The sequence below is a fragment of the Xenopus laevis genome, chromosome 1L (assembly GCF_017654675.1).
Source record: "Xenopus laevis strain J_2021 chromosome 1L, Xenopus_laevis_v10.1, whole genome shotgun sequence".
Taxonomy (NCBI): Eukaryota; Metazoa; Chordata; class Amphibia; order Anura; family Pipidae; genus Xenopus; species Xenopus laevis.
This window is the reverse complement of record NC_054371.1, coordinates 166,350,604-166,368,771: the sequence shown is the minus strand read 5'-3', so window position 1 is coordinate 166,368,771 and position 18,168 is coordinate 166,350,604. Positions and strand designations below refer to the sequence as shown.

Sequence of the window (18,168 nt, the reverse complement as noted above, 5' to 3'; positions counted from 1 at the left end):
ATTATGTACTTTGTAGAACCCTGAGTCATATATAACGGAAGAGGCAGTATATGTTATTCATAATATTTTTATGCAGAAGATATTTATACTCCATCACCATCAATGGTCATCTATGGGTTCTCTCTGGCAGTCTCCCTAAAAGTTATCTACGCAAAAACCATCCAGATATCAGACAGGTTTGAAATCCCATTGGACAAGAACCCCATCATTGCATTGATTCAATCCTCTCTCTCAATGTGCCTGCATAGGCCTCCATTATGATCTGATCGTTGGACCAGGGCCAAATGATCAGATTCTGCATGTACATTGTCAAACTGGGCAACAATCCGCTCATTTGACAACCCCACCAAACAAACAAATTGTTATGTGTATGGCCAGCTTAAGACCAAAGACTGCTGGCCACTATTGTTCCTTCTCTCTTCTTCATGAGGACCTTTCAAATAGATAAGTATGTGTTTTGTAGAATATATGTGTTCAGCACTGGAAGGATTATTGTTTTTAGAAGCCGTTGGGTTTTTGTCTTTTTAAAAGTTCACATGGACTGAATGAATATCACTTTTTAGGAAGTGGCTTTTGTCCACGAATCGCCTCAATCGTTTGTTGTGCGCTCCATTCATGTTTTTAAACATTATCGAATAAAAGTGATGGTTTTAACAACGCTGGTGCTCCGTGTCTAAGCATTTTGGTCAGATCATTCATGCTTCGGAAGCGGATAAACGTAGCAGAACAGCAGAATCTCCTTCAAGGTCAGTGAGTGCTCACTGCTCTTTTGCTTGTTATTTCAAATAGTTAGGTGATAGATACAGAATTAAGTGTGCATGTCAGGGGAGTTTGTGGGACTATCTAAACTAGAAGGAGAAAAAGGGCCACCAAAATAACCTTACGCTTAACTGCACCAGGTAATCAACCTCTGCAACCAGATACCATTTTAAATATTGAAGGGGTGGTTAACCTTTAAAGGAGAATACCCTACATAGACCCCCCAGCCTAGCTGCTACCCCGGGTAGGGGGGTAGGGTTTTTTTACTTTACAGTTGAATTCTCCTTTATGCTAACTTTTAGGGGGTTATTTATCAAAGGTTGAATTTTAGAGTGAGGTTTATTTTACTCTAATAAACTCGAAAGTACTCACAACTCGAATGGTAGCTTATTCATGAAAAACTCGAATGTCTAAAATTCCAACCCCGAAAACTCACAATTCAAATTGAGTTTTTCTCTGAAAAAAAACTTGAATGTCAGAAAGGCTGTTAACATCTTTAAATGGGTTAACAGACCTCTGCCATTGACTTCTACATGAACTCAGCAGGTTTTAGGTGGCAGCCTATCGAATTCGAGTTATTTCCAGGGTAGGGGGATGATAAATCTCTGAATCGATTTTTGAATTCAAATTTGAGTGAGGTTTTTTTCAACTCGAAATGGTGAGTTTTGACCAAAAAAACAACTAATTTGAATTAGAAAATACTACTTGAACCTTAGTAAATATGCCCCTATGTTTGTTATAGAATGGCCTATTCTAAGCATCTTTTCAATTGGTCTTCATTATTTATTCATTGGTTTTTGAATTATTTGCCTTCTTCTTCTGACTCTTTCCAGCTTTCAAATGGGGGTCACTGACCCTAATCTAAAAACAAACACTTTGTAAGGCTACAAATGTATTGCTACTTTTTAATACTCATCTTTCTATTCAGGCCTCTCCTAATCATATTCCAGTCTCTTATTCAAATCAATGCATGGTTGCTAAGGTACTCTGGACCCTAGCAACCAGATTGCTGAAACTGCAAACTTAAGAGCTGCTGAATAAAAAGCCAAATAACTCAAAAAACACAAATAATAAAAAATGAAAGGCAACTGCAAATTGTCTCAAAATATCACTCTATACATCATACTAAAAGTTCAATAAAATGTGAACAACCCCTTTAAGCTGAGGAAGGTAGAAGTTAAGGGCAAAACACACACACAAAATGAATAACTCTTATGCATATAGTCTCAGGTTAGCACTGTTTACATAAACCAAAATATTAATTTTATATAAATTATATAATTTTATATAATTTTTTATAAAATGTAACTGTAAAAAGTGAAAATATTTTATAGGGGCATATTTATCAAAGGTCAAAATTCGAATTAAAAAAGACCAACCGAAATTAAGTCAAAGTTTTTTTTGGTCCAATAGGTCCGTATCTGGCCGAATTAGAATAGTTCTAATCGAAGGAATAGCTCATTAGGTCGAATTTGATTCGAAGTTTTTCCCAAAAAAAACTTTGATTTTTCAAAGTCCACGATTGACTCCAAATAGGTTCTAGGAGGTCCCCCATAGGCTAAAACAGCAATTCGGTAGATTTTAGATGATCGAAGTTGAATTTTTAAAGAGACAGTACATGATAAATTTCCATAATCGAATTTTCAATTTTTTTTAAAATTCAAATCGAATTTGGACTATTCCCTAGCTGAAGTACACAAAAAATAGCTTGAAATCTGACTCGACCTTTGATAAATCTGCCCCATAGTGTTATGTAATAAAAGGCTCTACGTTTCCCCAGGGGCAATAATGCATAGCAACCATTCAACAGGTGTCATGGTTACTGTTACTGGGCAAACTTAGTGCCTTATATTAAATATAGGGTAAAAAGTCTGTATCTGTTTACCCAACACCTGCAAATAAAACTATTTCTTGTCAACAAATGTCCTATTTTATATGAGAAACATTTTTATTCTATGGTCCTGTAGAAAGTAATGACTGACATTTGGTTCCTGTTTATCTACTTCTTTCAGAACTAAACCCATTGTACTCTACTGAGCCTGTCATCTGCTTATCAGCTCATCCTTAGTGTAAACACGTGCCTTTCTGTCCTATTCAGCTTGAACTGTTGCCTTCACACAGCAGCTGATTTGTATAAAATATAGATGTGTTAGATCTTGCGCATTCAGCCAGAAAGAAATTAGTGGTAACATTTTAAGTTACAGTAACTTGACAGATTCTTCACTTTTTAATTTAATTTCTTCTCTCTTGTCTCTGTATGTGATTTCTTTATCTGAATTACACTCAGAAGGATTTGGTATCACTTCCCCCTCTGTCTGTATCACTGTGCAGCTTGCTATCGCTATCCCACACCTGACAGTAATAATCAGCCTCGTCCTCTGCTTGGGCTCCAGAGATTGTTAAACTTGCAGTGTTACCAGAGTTTGTGCCAGAAAATCGTTCTGGGATCCCAGCAGGTCTATTGCTGTCTTTATATATAATGTTCCGGGGGGCACTGAGTAGCACTTGTTGATACCAGTGCACATACTTGCCACCAATATTGTTCCCTTGACAAGTGAGTGTTACTGTGCCTCCCACACTCACACTCACAGATGCAGGCTGAGTCAGTACAATCTGTCCGGCACAACCTAGAACAAGAGAGAAGGTTAAAGTCCCTGAGAGAAAGCAGCCATGTGAATCAGTCTCTGAGAGAGGTATAATGCTCCTTACAAGTGCACAGAGACATCAGAGTGAGGAGGGGGATTGTCCAGGACATGGTGCAGGGTAGGACAGCTCTCGTCTGCTTTGAAAATATACAGCATCTCATTCCTTTCAAGTTCAGTGATTTATATTGGGCTTTGTATGCAAAACCAATGTGTTCTGATTGGCAGGTCCTGCCCCCTCAACAATCAAGTTGTGATGAAAGATGCAAATAATGCTTTATATTTCATTCATATTCCTGCAATACATAATATAATATACTGTGTATAGCTTCGCTCTTAAAACCTGGCAAGCTTTTTTATTTTTTTAAAACCAAGAAGTGGAAAAAAATACCTAGGTTTTTAGATTAGGATTGGGGAAGCAATCATTTGCAGAAAATGCAAGTGAGTTCAAGACATTTTAAATGTAACCCCAGCAGCAGGTCTGGACTGAGATTCAGAATAGGCCCTGTTATTTCAAGTACGCAGAGACCCAAATAACCCCAATTTAGCCAAAGTTGGTGAAGTTGAAGGTGCCCTTTGGGAAAATACAAAACAAAAAATACTACACCATATTTTCTGTCTTTATTTGTTTCTACTCTCTCTGTTTGCTGATCCAAAAACATTGTGGTTTTTTTTTATGTGTGACATACTCTGCCTGTGGAACATAAGCCTTGTATTTGTTCTGAGGGTTTGTTAGCATTTGGAAATAAATTATTGTTAGGGGCCTTTAAAAGTCATGTATAAGTGTAAGTCCTTTTTTTTGCAGGTACCGTGCAGTGTTTTCAAAAGACGTTTGCCGGCGTCTCCTTTCTCTCGTGGTATTTTCCTTGCCGCTTACGTCACTTCCGCCGAACGCCTTTCACCAATCGGCTTCCTCAGAGGCAATGTATGAGTATCTCACGCACAGGCAGAGTATGTCACGCACAGGCAGAGTATGTCACACACAGGCAGAGTATGTCACACACAGGCAGAGTATGTCACACACAGGCAGAGCAGGGCACACAGAGGCAGAGTATGTCCCACACAGGCAGAGTATGTCACACACAGGCAGATCAGGGCACACCCACAGGCAGAGTAGGGCACCCACAGGCAGAGTATGTCACACACAGGCAGATCAGGGCGCACACAGGCAGAGCAGGGCACACAGGCAAAGTATGTCACACACAGGCAGAGCAGGACACGTATGTCACACACAGGCAAAGTATGTCACACAGGCAGAGTGGGGCACGCACAGGCATTGTATGGCACACATAGGGAGCATAGGGAAGGCAGAACAGAGCAGGAGACAGATAACCCCATCAGGACCACTCTAAAATGTACTACATACAGTGACACAGTGCTGGTGCCACATTAGCATTTTGTATAAAGTGTGAACAGGTGAACAATGCAGGGGGGATCACAGGTGTGAACAATACAGAGGATTAATCTGGATTTGAGGTTTAAACAATGCAAGGGCCACTTAATCTCTGTAGTTTAAACATAGTAAACAGACACAGCAGGTAGGGGGCCATACATGTCCACCAGTTGAACAGCCTTGCACTAGAGCATTAGCTTTTTCCTGCACAGAGCTGTCAACCTCTATGATGGTGCAAAGGTGGGGTGAACAATTTCTGGCCTGGACATAATGTCACTGCCCATGTTTTGCCAATTTAAAATGAAATGGCAGCATGGTATTTACCCTTTCAAAGAATTAGGGCTGCACGATGGTTTCCAGAAAGTCTCCAGATGCCTTTCAGAAGACATCTGTCCCTGTATGCATTGATCCTGCATATCCCTGGCCCTCATCTGAAGTGCTATTTCCACATATTATAAAATTGGACACAAAACTTTTCACAGATAGTCCTCACATTTAGAAGGTGGTTGATGACTACTTGTAATTCAGAACACATCAGTCTCCCCTGCCACAAATAATAAAATAAAGCAATTTTTACCCTCTCCTTCCATTTAGGAATTACATTAAATAAAAAGGAATATTTTAAAACTTGCTTGAAAAATAATGGTCCTACCAAATAGAAATCAGAGTTATTAGGAAATGTTCCAAAAGTTATTGTTGATTAGTTTCTGTAAGTTAATAAACACTATACGCATGTTAGTTTGACACCAGTGGCAGGGTCGGACTGGGGGGCCCTTCTGCCTCAGGGCCGACCCTCCGGACCCTGGGGGCTGCTGCCCCAGGGCCTCCCATCCAGCGGCGGATTTCATTGACAGGCACCCCTAGGCCGCGCGGTCCGACCAGGCGGCCGCGCGGTCCTAGCGCCCACCTCACCTCCCCTTCCCAGCGCGCCGGCGAAAAAACACCAGCGCAGCTGCTGTAATTGAATGGGGACGCACACGTCCCCATAATGTGGCTTGGCGGCATGCCGCCCCTATTTTTTTGCCGCCCTAGGCCCGGGCCTATGCGGCCTTGCCGCAAATCCGGGCCCGCTCCCATCTGATAACCCCACCACCATGCGTGCGCTCATGTGAGTCACACATTATCACGCGTCATCGCTCTCACTCGCACTGCTTTTGTGCCGCGACTTGTTGGTCGCACCAGGAAGAAAACCAGGGTGCGGATCTAGGCCGGAAGGGCCAACTAGAGCCGGGGTAGGAAAGCTTTAGGATGGCATAAGATATATGGCATAAGATAGTTACATCAAGTTCAACCCCTCCAAATGAAAACCCAGCATCCACATACACACCCCTCCATACTAATACTTGAGATACTTGAATACATTTAAAATCACAATACTATGAGTTTATGCCAGCATGGTTTTATGCATAATAGATCTTGCCAGACTAATTTAAAGGAAAATGTTACCCCCAATATGAATTTTTAAGCAACATATAGTTTATATATCATATTAAAGAATCTTACCCAAACTGGAATATATATAAATATACATTGTCCTTTTACATCTCTTACCTTGAACCAACATTTTGTGATGGTCTGTGTGCTGCCTCAGAGATGACCTTATCAGAAATACTGCAGCTGTAACTGTAACAGGAAGAAGAGTGGAAGCAAAAGACAGAACTCTCTCTGTTAATTGGCTCATTGACCTAGCGTGTATTGTTTGTTTGGTTTGATTATGTGCACCATGAATCCTAGGATACCAGGGGGAGGCCCTTATGTTTTTTAAAATGGCAATTTTCTATTTAAGATTACTTTTTTTTACTACTAAAAAAGTAAATTATTATGAAAATGGTTTATTTGCATGAAGCAGGGGTTTACATATGAGCTGTTTATGCAATCTTTTTATAGAGACCTGCATTGTTAGTGGGTATAGTTTTAATTGGCCTCTGGGGAGATGATCCTAAACATTATGGTGGCAGTGGATGTGATCTACTTAAACTTTGCTTAACTTTGCTAAAGCATTTGATACGGTACCAAAAAGAGGATTACTAATTAAATTAGGGTAAATTGGACCAGTGTTGTTAGTGGAGTACCATAGGGGTCTTTGAGATGGGCATTGTAAATACTGCTCTATTTTTTCTGATTATACTGTTCCCTGCAGGATGATTGTAAGGGGGTGAAATAGAGAATTTTACTTACCTACTTGACGTAAATTCCTTTTCTTCTAGTCCCGACATGTCAGTACACATGGGGCATTGCCCCTCCCAGACCTGGAGGTAGGACCTATAACATAGCCAATCAAAATGAATCATGACCTATAAGACCACATGACCTCCTCCTCACCACAGTTATACTTTTGCCAGAGCAGTACAGTAACAAAAATAAATAAATTGGGATGGGAAACCCTGTACTGACATGTCGGGACTAGAAGAAAAGGAATTTACGTCAAGTAGGTAAGTAAAATTCTCTATTTCTTCTACGTCCCTCCATGTCAGTACACATGGGATCTACCAAGCCATGCACCGAAAACAAGGGGTGGGAATAACCAATATAATGCAAAAACCAAACTGATGCTAAGGAGGCCCTGAGAAAAGGCCAGCATCATATCCATCCAACAGGGTAGCTGATAAATGTATATCTCCTGAAAAGGGTAGATAAAAGGCACAATAACAACATGTCCTAGGACATGGTAAACGATTAACAAGAGCTACAAAATCAACCACAAAATTACAGAGACCGGTACTTGAGGATCAAGCACTAGATTGAATCTTGTGCCTCACTGGGCATATAGCAGGGGGGCTGTTTTAGCACAGGGCTAGGACCATGGGTATGCCCACACCTGCACTTCTTCCCAATAAGCGATAATTTACAGATTATGCGTCTTGAGGCATCAGGTAAATTCTTCTCCATTACCTGGGAATCATCCCTCTGTGTCCACACAGAGGTAAAAAATAAGCAAAAATAAATAAATAAATAAATAAAAATACAGAAGAAAAAACAAAAGGCTCACAGGTAATAATGTGGGAAGCCCACAACTGTGTCTCTTCCCAAAAAGCACTAGATTTAATCTTGTGCCTCGCTGGGCATATAGCAGGGGGGCTATTTTAGCACCGGGCTAGGACCATGGATATGCCCACACCTGCATTTCTTCCCAATAAGCGATAATTTATAGATTATGCGTCTTGAGGCATCAGGTAAAATCTTCTCCATTACCTGGGAATCATCCCTCTGTGTCTACACAGAGGTAAAAAATAAATAAATAAATAAACAAAAAGAAAATGCAAAAGAAAAACAAAAAACAAAAACTGTGTTTGATTTCTCTCAAAATTCAACAAAAAATAAAAAGTGAGGAGGGAGATCCTACCTCCCTGTCCAGTAGGACAAAAAATAACTGTGGTGAGGAGGAGGTCATGTGGTCTTATAGGTCATGATTCATTTTGATTGGCTATGTTATAGGTCCTACCTCCAGGTCTGGGAGGGGCAATGCCCCATGTGTACTGACATGGAGGGACGTAGAAGAAATATATTTTATTTTACATGTAATGCAGTATCACATAGAGGATTAGTGATTAAATTAAGGTATATTAGCCTGGAACATAATATTCATACTTGGATAGAGAACTGGCTAAAGGATAGATTACAAAGAGTGGTGATAAATAGAACATGTTCAAATTGGACCAGTGTTGTTAGTGTTTCACAGGGGTCTTGATGTCCCCTGTAGGATGTTTGTAAGGAGGTGAAACATATTTACAGTATTTCAAATAGTTTAAGGCAATATTCAGTTCAGCCAGTAGGTGGCACCAACCTGTAGGGTGGTGGCACACAAGGAAATTAGAAGCCAAGCGACAAATCATCTCTACTGGTGGCAACTAATCATGAGGTAACTTCCGAAAACCGAAGCGATACGTATGCCATCCCACCAGCGATTCGCATTCTTGCTGGTGGGAAGGTGGTGAGAGGATCCAATGGAGAAATGTTGATTTTGTGTGGCTGCTTTTGTGTAACTGATTCCCACTGATAACATCAGGCTCCCCTTGCCACAGTGTAATTATAGGAGTTTTATTAATCATGGCTTGTTGGGAGTCTGGCCAGATCTTGTTGAGCACATGGGAAGCAAGATCTGTTCTTAACATTAAGTGGTGTAATGGATGAGCTCATTGTTTTTGAGCATATAAAACTGAGGCTCTCCATTCAGTCAGCTGAGATCTCTCCTGTGGGGTAATGCGCATCGTGCCCAGGACCTTGTGGACCGTTTGAGGCTTCAATCTGCTCACTGTCTCTCCCAGTCTTGGTTGCAGAGACGGGTCACTCGCAGGGCAGCCATCAGGGGGGGACAGGGGGGAGAGTTGTAGGGGACCCCGAGGGTAAGGGGGGCCTGGCCATGCCGCACTTTCTTGATTAGCCTGGCCCCCTGCTCTCTGAGAGCTGCTGACTTCGGGAAGGCAGGGCGGGAGTACAAGGGGAGGTATCTTCTGTCCATTACTTCCCCTTATTGGTCACTGAGTGTAAGTCCTGGTTGAGCTGCTCAGGGATTGGATAGCTGAGGTTTGAACTTCTCCTCCAGCTCATCCAATCACCATGCAGCTTTGCCAGGCCTTGAAATTCTGTGACCAATAAGGGAAAGTAATGCTGGTCCTTTAATTGTTTCTGAGAGACTCTTAGAACCTCTAGTAAAAAGCACAGTCTGTACCTTGCCATCCCTTTTAGATACATATAGTATTTGCCTTGATCTATGTCATTATCTGGTGAGATATCTAATTTTTACAGAAAAGTCCTACCCAATCCCTTTTCCTATGATGGGAGCTTGACAGTTATGGGTAGCCCTGTTACATGCTGCCACTTTGCAGAGTGATTTCACTACAAAACCAAAAACCAAAGTGTAAGACGCGCCGGAAGATTTTCCCCATCCCTTACCTCCTGGTGCGTCTCTCCTCACCTCCGGGTGCGCAGGCGGGTACTTCCGGGGTTCTGTAGCCAAGTGACGCTGGTGCTTGACGCAGAGCGTCATGACAATTGCATCGTGACTTCATGATTTGGCGCTGAATAGAGATTATTGGCACCAAATCCTCCCTCTTTAAATGCCCAGCCCTCCATTTGACAGTGCCCAAGCTGGCTTCAGTTCACTGATCGTGCCGAAGCGTTAATATTGTGTTTGAATTCCTGGTATTTGACTCCTGCCTGACTTTTTGACTTTAATTCCTGTTGCCTGCCTTGATCCCTTTGCCTGACCTTCGACTACGTTTTCGCCTAATCTATCCCGGGACCTTGTTTTGGATTTGTTACTATTTTGCACTTCTCCTTGTTGGTTCCGCAGCAAAAAGCCCAGGGCCCCAAAAGGGCATCGTTGAACACCGAAATCCACAGTGTGTACCCGCAGGAGCACTTATCTAGGGGGAAAATGTAGTGGTTGCCTTGACTAGGGGTGTGTGGCAAGCATCTGTACCTACCAGTCAATCGGGGTTTCCTTGTCCTTTAATACACATGCAGTATTAGTTGTGACTTCTGCTAATCACAATCCTTCAAATCGTTACTTACACATTGTAACATTACAATGTACCAGGCTCTGAGCTTCATGGGGCTCTGCAGATGCTACACGGTTTAGATTTTAGTTTCAGTTCTGTCTATTTTGTATCACTGTGAGACGGGTCACTCCACACGTTACAGTAATAAATTGCATCATCCTCAACCTGCACCCCAGAGATAATTAACTCCCAGACATTCTTAGACAGATTGGGTTCCACAGAGAATCTCTCAGGAATCCCAGGTCCTCTCTCCTGACTACTAGCCGTGTGATAGCGATAAACAAACCGGGGGCGATTTTCATGTCTAAACTGGTACCATTTCATATCTGTGTTTTCAATTTTATATTTAAAGGCACAAGGCAACCTGGCTGTGTCCCCCGGTGACACTGTTACATAAGGTGTCTGAGTCAGTATCTGCAATTACACGTGCGGTTTATACCATAACAATAATACACTGCAATATAACACTGTTTTTTTCTTACATGTGAACAGATAAGAGACAGAGAAGAGCAAGAAGAGAGTACAGAACATGATGCAGGATGGTGCAGCTGCACAAATCTCTGTGACACAGTTACGCCTGCTTAATAAATACCTACTGACAGACAAGAGACACGCCCCCTTATTCACAGGTTGCTGTTAAGTGATTACGTGCCCTGCAACTGCCTAGCAAAATGGAGATTTACTTAAAGGAAGAGTAACACTAATAAATGAAAGTGTTTTAAAGTAATTAAATATAATGTAGTGTTGCCCTGCACTGGTAAAAATTGTGTGTTTTCTTCAGAAAGATATTATAGTTTATATAAACAAGCTGCTAAGTAACCATGGAGGCTGCCATTCAAGGCAAAGGTTACATAGCATATATCAGATGCACTCTGCATAATACCATTGTATTCAAGACAGAGCTTATCTATTATCTGCTAAATAACCTGTGCCTTTTCTCCTTTTCAGCTTGAATGACTGTGCCTATGGCTACACAACAGCCTAATAATATAAAGTAGTTTTTCTAAAGCAAAAACATCACTTTTATCAGTACAGGGCATTATCTTTGCATTGCCTTAAAACACTTACATTTTTGCTGTTACTGTTTCTTTAAAGGGCCTGAAGCACAATAAGTAAAAACACTTCATATACAGCTATACGTTATATCAATATTTTATCTGTGCTAATCAGAAATTAAGCACTGAAACCTACACTTAGCTACTACAGGTATGTGACTTGATATCCAGAATGCTCAGGGGCTTTCCGGATAATGGATCTTCCCGTAATTTGGATCTTCATACTACTTACTACCTACCTACCTACTAGAAAATCATGTAAACATTAAATCCACCCAATAAGCTAGTTTTGCTTCCAATATGGATTAATTATATCTTAGTTTGGATCAAGTACAAGGTATTGTTTTATCATTACAAAGAAAAAGGAAATCATTTTTTTTAAATTTGGATAAAATGGGAGATGGCCTTTCCGTAATTTGGAGCTTTCTGGATAATGGGTTTCCAGTTTAAGGATCCTATACCTGTATAAGCTACCAGTGTCAATGTAGTGACTGAAAAGAATGTGCCAAGGAGAATACTCCCCATGTGTCTAGTTAAGGATTTATCAAATAAATAAAACTTGCATCTGTATAAGGAAGACTTTTGCAAAGTATCTATATTTATGTTAGGTTCTCAGTGGAATAAAAATATTTAGTGTTTTATTAGAAAATACTAGCTCCATCCTATTTGCATCTTCAAAATCCATAGCACCTTGTCTGCATAGTTGCTTTGTTTTAATTTCAGTGGCTTCCTGTTTAAAATCGACATTCTTGACAGAATTGCTGTGAGACAAATATTATGAAGCTAGTTCTCTCTAATAAAAGAAACAGCAATAGTAAAATAAAACAGAAAGAGCAGAAAATGAAGTGTTATTTGCCACTCACTATTAGGGTTTAAAATATATTTTTGAACCAACAAATGTATTTTTTTATCTATAATATTGGTGTGGAGGCAGCCATCTCAGTGCAGTGTGCCTGATTCTGAGCTTTGAGAAGGAGCCAGCACTTCAGGGTGAAACTACTGTGAGATTCATGTCAAGGTGGAGAAACCATCCCTGAACAGAGTCGGGGGCCTTCGACACCACCTGTCTGCTACATACAATGCTGTTCTAACATCTGTACCCCGGCGGTTTCAGAACACTTCACACATCCATTTATGCAACTCTCACAAGTAACACCTCTTTCTAGGAGTTGCATGACACATTGGATAATCCTATCACAGTAACTACACAGAATCTACACCTCTGTGAATTTTTTCAAATGTCACTTCTTTGAAGAGTTACAATGTGCCATTGTGATTGGATTAGTGGAAGAGTTTATATGCCGAGAACTTCCCACACCAGTCAGTTGAACTGAAGAAGCTGCTCGGATGAGTAGTGAAAGTCTTCATTGATTACTCAGCAAGTCCAGTTGTTTTTAGATTTACTTATATTAGATATACTGTTAGGAATGCAAACAAACCCTTCAGCAGAGGTGTAAGGGAGCTGCTATCTGGTAAGCGGCCCATTGTTCTGTTATTAGGCTGCTGGGGAGGGAATGAAGGGGGTGATATCACTCCAACTTGCAGTGCAGCAGTAAAGAGTGATTGAAGTTTATCAGAGCACAAGTAAGCGCACGTAAGCGCATCAGCACACATTATCACGCGCCAGCGCACTCACTCGCATGGCTTTTTGCCGCGATTGGTTGGTGGCACCATGAAGAAAACCAGGACTAGAGTCGGAGTAGGAAAGCTTTAGGATGTGGGTTATAAGGCATAAGATAGTTACATAGTTACATAGTTAAATCGGGTTGAAAAAAGACAAAGTCCATCAAGTTCAACCCCTCCAAATGAAAACCCAGCATCCACACACACACCCCTCCATACTAATACTTGAGATACTTGAATACATTTAAAATCACAATACTATGAGTAATGAGTGTTGATGGGCGAATTTGCGCAGTTTCGCTTCGCCGAAAAATTCGTGAATTTCGTGCGAAATTCGCGAAACGGCGAAAAATTCGCGAAACGGCGCCGGCGTCTCGTTTTTGACGCCGGCGCCCGTTTTTTCGACGCCGGCACCCGTTTTTGACGCTGGCGTCCGTTTTTCGAAACAAAAAAATTTTGACGCCGGCGAATTTTTTCGGCGAATTTTCGCGGGCGTTTTGCGAATTTATTCGCTGGATGCGAATCGCGCAAATTCGCCGCGCGAATAAATTCGCCCATCACTAGTAATGAGTTTATGCCAGCATGGTTTTATGTATAATAGATGTTGCCAGACTAGTTTAAAGGAAAATGTTAACCCCAATATGAATTTTTAAGCAACATATAGTTTATATATCATATTAAAGAATCTTACCCAAACTGGAATATATATATATATATATATAATACACAAAAGCCATGAATATCTTGTAAATTATATCCTTATAAACGGTGAGTAGTGATGTCATCAGTTATAAACGGTGAGTTCTGATGTCATTTCTGTCACATGACTCACTAAAATTTGTGTATTATAATAAATAAAGTACCCCCAGTTGTAAAATATGAGGATATTAGAAGTTACCTCGGAGTTCCATGACCTGTATAAAAACACTCGGCCTTCGGCCTCGTGTTTTTATATGGTCATGAAACTCCTCGGTAACTTATAATATCCTTATATTTTACAAGAGGGGGTACTTTATTCACTATATATATATATATATATATATATATAACAAACAAGGGAAAGTTGTGCTCACCACTATTTTTTAAAAACATTAGGCGGGGGTGCAATGAGGCTGTGAACACATTGCACCCCCGCCTAATGTTTTTTAAAAAATAGTGGTGAGCACAACTTTCCCTTGTTTGTTATAGTTATACAAGAGCAGTGACCAGCTCTATGTTGTAGCTCCCACCCTTCCCAGCTATAGTCAGGTGATCCCACTGGTGTCTAATAAAAGGGCAGCCAAGTATGGAGGTTTACTTTGAAAGCAGCAAGTTAAGTTGCAGGTAAAACCTAGTCCCTTTGTAAAATGTATAATGAAGCAATAGAATTCTTAATGAATCAGATGAAAATTAAGCGTAGGACTGGCCAGATATGGGATGACTTTGACGTAGTTGGCCAGCTTAAATATATTGCAATATATGGACAAACAATCCCTGTTTTGTTTAAAGGGTAAGGCATTTTTTAGTAGCAGTATGCACAGAGTGTCTCTGTCTTGAATATATTGATGGTGGGTTGAGTGCAGAGGACTCTTGTATGTGTCTATATATATATATATATATATTGTCCTTTTACATCTCTTACCTTTGTAACGCTATAGTAAATTGAGTGCACCTTACTCTACTATGGGCTTCACTCCTGGTACATATGCTCCGGATGAGACCTTAAATCTTAGGGAGTGAGCCTTCGCATCGAGGAGGAAGTGTAACCCTCGCTTTCTGTCACACCGACCCACGTGGCCCTCTGTTCCACACACTCCACCAGTGTAGGGGTTGTTACTGCAACAGGTATAAGGACTCGAACACAGGCAGAGATATCATAACTTTACAATGCTTTATTGATTGGCACTGTCTGCTGGGGACCTGTAAAACAGTAAGGAGAACACTGCCAATTTCAGGTACATCACAGGCCACCAGCCCACCTCTTCTGTGGAACTAAAGCACTGAGGAGCAGAACAGTGATCGTATAGTGGATTTTACATAACAGAGGAAGTTTAACATAAAGTATAAACATACCTGTAAAACAGTAAGGAGAACACTGCCAATTTCAGGTACATCACAGGCCACCAGCCCACCTACATTACAACAGGCAGTTAATTCAATACACCCCCACTGACATATTACAGGAAAATGTAAGGAAAAGCAACATAGCTAATATACATAGCACATTAGTATATAACAACCTCAGCATAGTACAATAAGCAGTTTATAACTGTGAGGATTACAGCATACAGGTTTTCTCATGGCAGACATTTTAGATCCCATGTGCTCTGCCTGTCTCCATTAATCACTTTGGGAATATGCTACACACTACTAACCTGATAAAAGCATAAGGCTGCTATAGCTGGAGGTAAGACAAGTTGATTCAGCAAAAGAATAACTCTTAAAATCAACCATAAAACTTTTGAGGTGATTAGAGCAGTAACAGACATCTTACCTCTTCTGTGGAACTAAAGCACTGAGGAGGGACCAGACCAAATGGTAGGATATAGACAGGGGGTAAGGGAAAGTCCATTAAGGATTATGGTCTGGTAAAGATTCTGTTTAGAGTGTGGCTATGATCTTTCCCACAGAAGTTAGCTGCTCTGTTAGAACTATTTATTTCTTAACTAGAACATAATTAACAGTAAAACATTCAAAGGTATATTCTGCACTTTTGGTCAGTATTTTGGTACAGTCCAAGTGATTCTTCCTGTCAGGAATTTAACCTCTTGCAGATCTGAGATATTTGGCGAACATTTATATATTTAAGTTAACTGTGTTAACCGTGTTACAGAAGCAGGGTGTAGTGCAACTGTAACAGTAATCAGGGTGCAAAGAATTGGGCACCAGTGGTTCTTATAACTTAACCAAATAACAGATTTATTGAGCACAGTATACAATCCTCAGTGGAGGATTCACGGAGGTATCTTCCCGGTCATCCTCGGGGCTTTTCTCCTCTGGGACTCTATCCACATCAACTGCAACAGGCACTTCAGGCTGCAGGGTTTCCACCTCGGGAACTACAGCATTAGCTACAAGCCTGAAGTCTGCAGTAGGCTCTGACACAATTTCACCATCTGCGTCTCCCCTGGTGCAATCGGCACTGTCGCCACTGAAGGCATGGGCATTGGCGACGCCATAACTTCACCCCCACTCTCGGGCTCTTCTGGGACAGGGGCAGCGCCCGTATCAACTGTCCAGCCGGACGGGGTCATCTCACTAACCGCATCCGCAGTCACTAGGGCCTCACCTTCAATCGAAGCCACTTCGGAGGGGAATGCACATTCTTTGTTACAGCAGGCCTCACTATGGGGAATAGGTACATGGGATTCCGGTGCGGGAGCCGCAGCCGCTGACACCCCCGGGGCCTCCTTTATCTCTTCATAGATCAGTATAGAGTTGCCGCTCACCTCATCCTTGGTCGTCCCCACCAATGGAAGCTGGTCTGCCTGAATAAAAGGTCCCATCCATAGTTGAGAGCCGCATTGCAAACAGGCTCCACCGGTATCCTCTAGGGCGTTGGGTGCTTCCAGATCACATAGGCCGCATACTGGAACCATTCCCCGGGCACTGGGTGAGAAAGTCCCTTGATATACATACTGCCGCTCATGCTCCACAAGGGTAGGAGCGCACGGCACTGGCTTTTCTTCAAGCGCTCGAACCTCCGGTTCAGCAACAGGCTCCGCCATCTGCTTTTTCGCATCCGCTAACTCCAGCAGGGTTGAAGCAAGATACAAAATGGCTGCGGTACTGTCTTCTACACTGGGGCGCCTCGCCATGACCCTGGAGGCACCTCCTCTGTTTGGTCTGGCACGCCTCCTTTGTCTATTTCGCGTGCTCCCCAACTTAACCCTCACTGAGCAGGGTAGTGAGGGGGAACGTGACGCAGTACAAAATTCCACAGCAGTAACTTCTTCGGAAACTCCCCCTGGTGGATCACTCTCAGCAGGGGCACATTCGGGCATCACATTAACACAGGCCACTTCTATGGCAGGAGAGTTGTCCATATTCACTGCACACAACTCCTTCGTTAATAAAGTAATAGTTGAATCCACTTCCAAACATGGAGACACATTAGCACTGGGCCCAGACTCTTCCTGGGGCAAGGCCACTACATCACTCGCATCTCCCTTGTCACCAAGAGCGAGGGGAATTACAGTTATTGGAGGGCTTTCTTCTAGCAACTGCACTACTGGGCTCTCAGGCTCACACGACCGCTCAGTAGCAAAAGCATCCTCGGTTGAGCAGTCCCCTCTATCAGTAGATTCAATTAGTGCCGTACTCTCCCTTGATTCTAATGGGCCCTCCGGCTCAGACGGTAGTTCGTCAGTGGGGACCCCGGACTCCTCCGGGTAATCTACTCTGTCAACGGACCCAGTAACCCTTACACTCTCTTCATCTTCAGAAGGCAGGTTACAAAGTGCAGCAGCACGGGCCTCACTAAGGTTCTGAGGTGTAAAATAGTCCTGATAAACACACGGGCAACCTTCTGCAGGGGCGCCTATGGGATACACTCTGGAGGGCCAAGTTTCCTTGTAAGGCTCATCAGGGAGCCAGTATAAGAACCCGAGGGCCCCTGGGTGACATATTCAAGCCCGTCAAATAACGGGTTATCCATAAGAGCGTGATGCACACTATCTGGAGGGCAACACTCGGGTATGCCGTCAACTACAACGGCCTAACACGGCTCCACTTTCTCTAAAAGAGCCCACAGATACACAGCAGAGGGAGTTATCACAACCGTTTTCTCCTTTTTGTGGGACTGTGCTGGCAGGCTTGCATAAACACAGGGACAACCATCCGGCAACCCATGAGGGAAAATCATAGAGGGCCCCTCGCCATCATCAGGGAGCTCATTTTCTAATTGCCACAATAGCCGCACAGTGTCCTGAATCTCTGAAGGAGCACGGGCTATGAACCGGTACCCTATAAATCTTGGGAACCGGTTCATAGCCCATGCTTAAAGGCCATGCAGCTAAGTACACAGGAGCGAGTGGGTGAACTCCATCTATCACCACCGCTCGCCGAGGGTTTATACCTTCCTTAATAGCCCAGGCATACACTGCGTCAGAAGTTATCAAGCCTGGGATAACTGAGGGGAAATGACCCTCCATTTCTTTGGGCAGTACAGTAGGCATTTTCACTATGGCGCAATACTATACTGTGACTGCGCCAGA

General features: G+C 42.3%; 2 protein-coding genes, 2 long non-coding RNA genes and 1 gene segment (V, D, J or C); 1 reads left to right on the top strand and 4 right to left on the bottom strand.

The window, feature by feature from the left end:
* Window positions 1-18,168, bottom strand: part of XB5865341.S (uncharacterized XB5865341 S homeolog) — a 250,518-nt gene that overhangs the window by 43,630 nt on the left and 188,720 nt on the right. The window lies entirely within an intron of this gene.
* The window catches only part of LOC108705958 (immunoglobulin lambda variable 5-39), a 218,055-nt gene that overhangs the window by 37,355 nt on the left and 162,532 nt on the right, over window positions 1-18,168 (bottom strand). Inside the window, exons 1-2 of one of the 10 annotated variants that reach the window (XM_041566791.1) lie at window positions 3,469-3,575; window positions 3,087-3,386 (exon numbers count right to left, since the gene is read on the bottom strand). The exons of 8 other annotated variants lie outside the window; for them this stretch is intronic. In XM_041566791.1, the coding sequence (XP_041422725.1) occupies window positions 3,087-3,386; window positions 3,469-3,565 (397 nt within the window). In that variant the 5' untranslated portion in view covers window positions 3,566-3,575. Of the gene's footprint in view, window positions 1-3,086; window positions 3,387-3,468; window positions 3,576-18,168 lie in introns of those variants that run through there. One more of the 10 variants, XM_041566777.1, reaches the window with a different exon arrangement.
* The window catches only part of LOC108695663, a 90,467-nt gene that overhangs the window by 40,546 nt on the left and 31,753 nt on the right, over window positions 1-18,168 (bottom strand).
* On the top strand, window positions 282-2,951 carry LOC121394825. The gene is made up of 2 exons (XR_005962020.1): window positions 282-746; window positions 2,772-2,951. It is a non-coding gene; the product is annotated as an uncharacterized LOC121394825 (long non-coding RNA).
* On the bottom strand, window positions 14,830-15,785 carry LOC108698213. Its single transcript, XR_005962019.1, has 2 exons — window positions 14,932-15,785; window positions 14,830-14,872 (listed from the first exon to the last, which is right to left on the bottom strand). It is a non-coding gene; the product is annotated as an uncharacterized LOC108698213 (long non-coding RNA).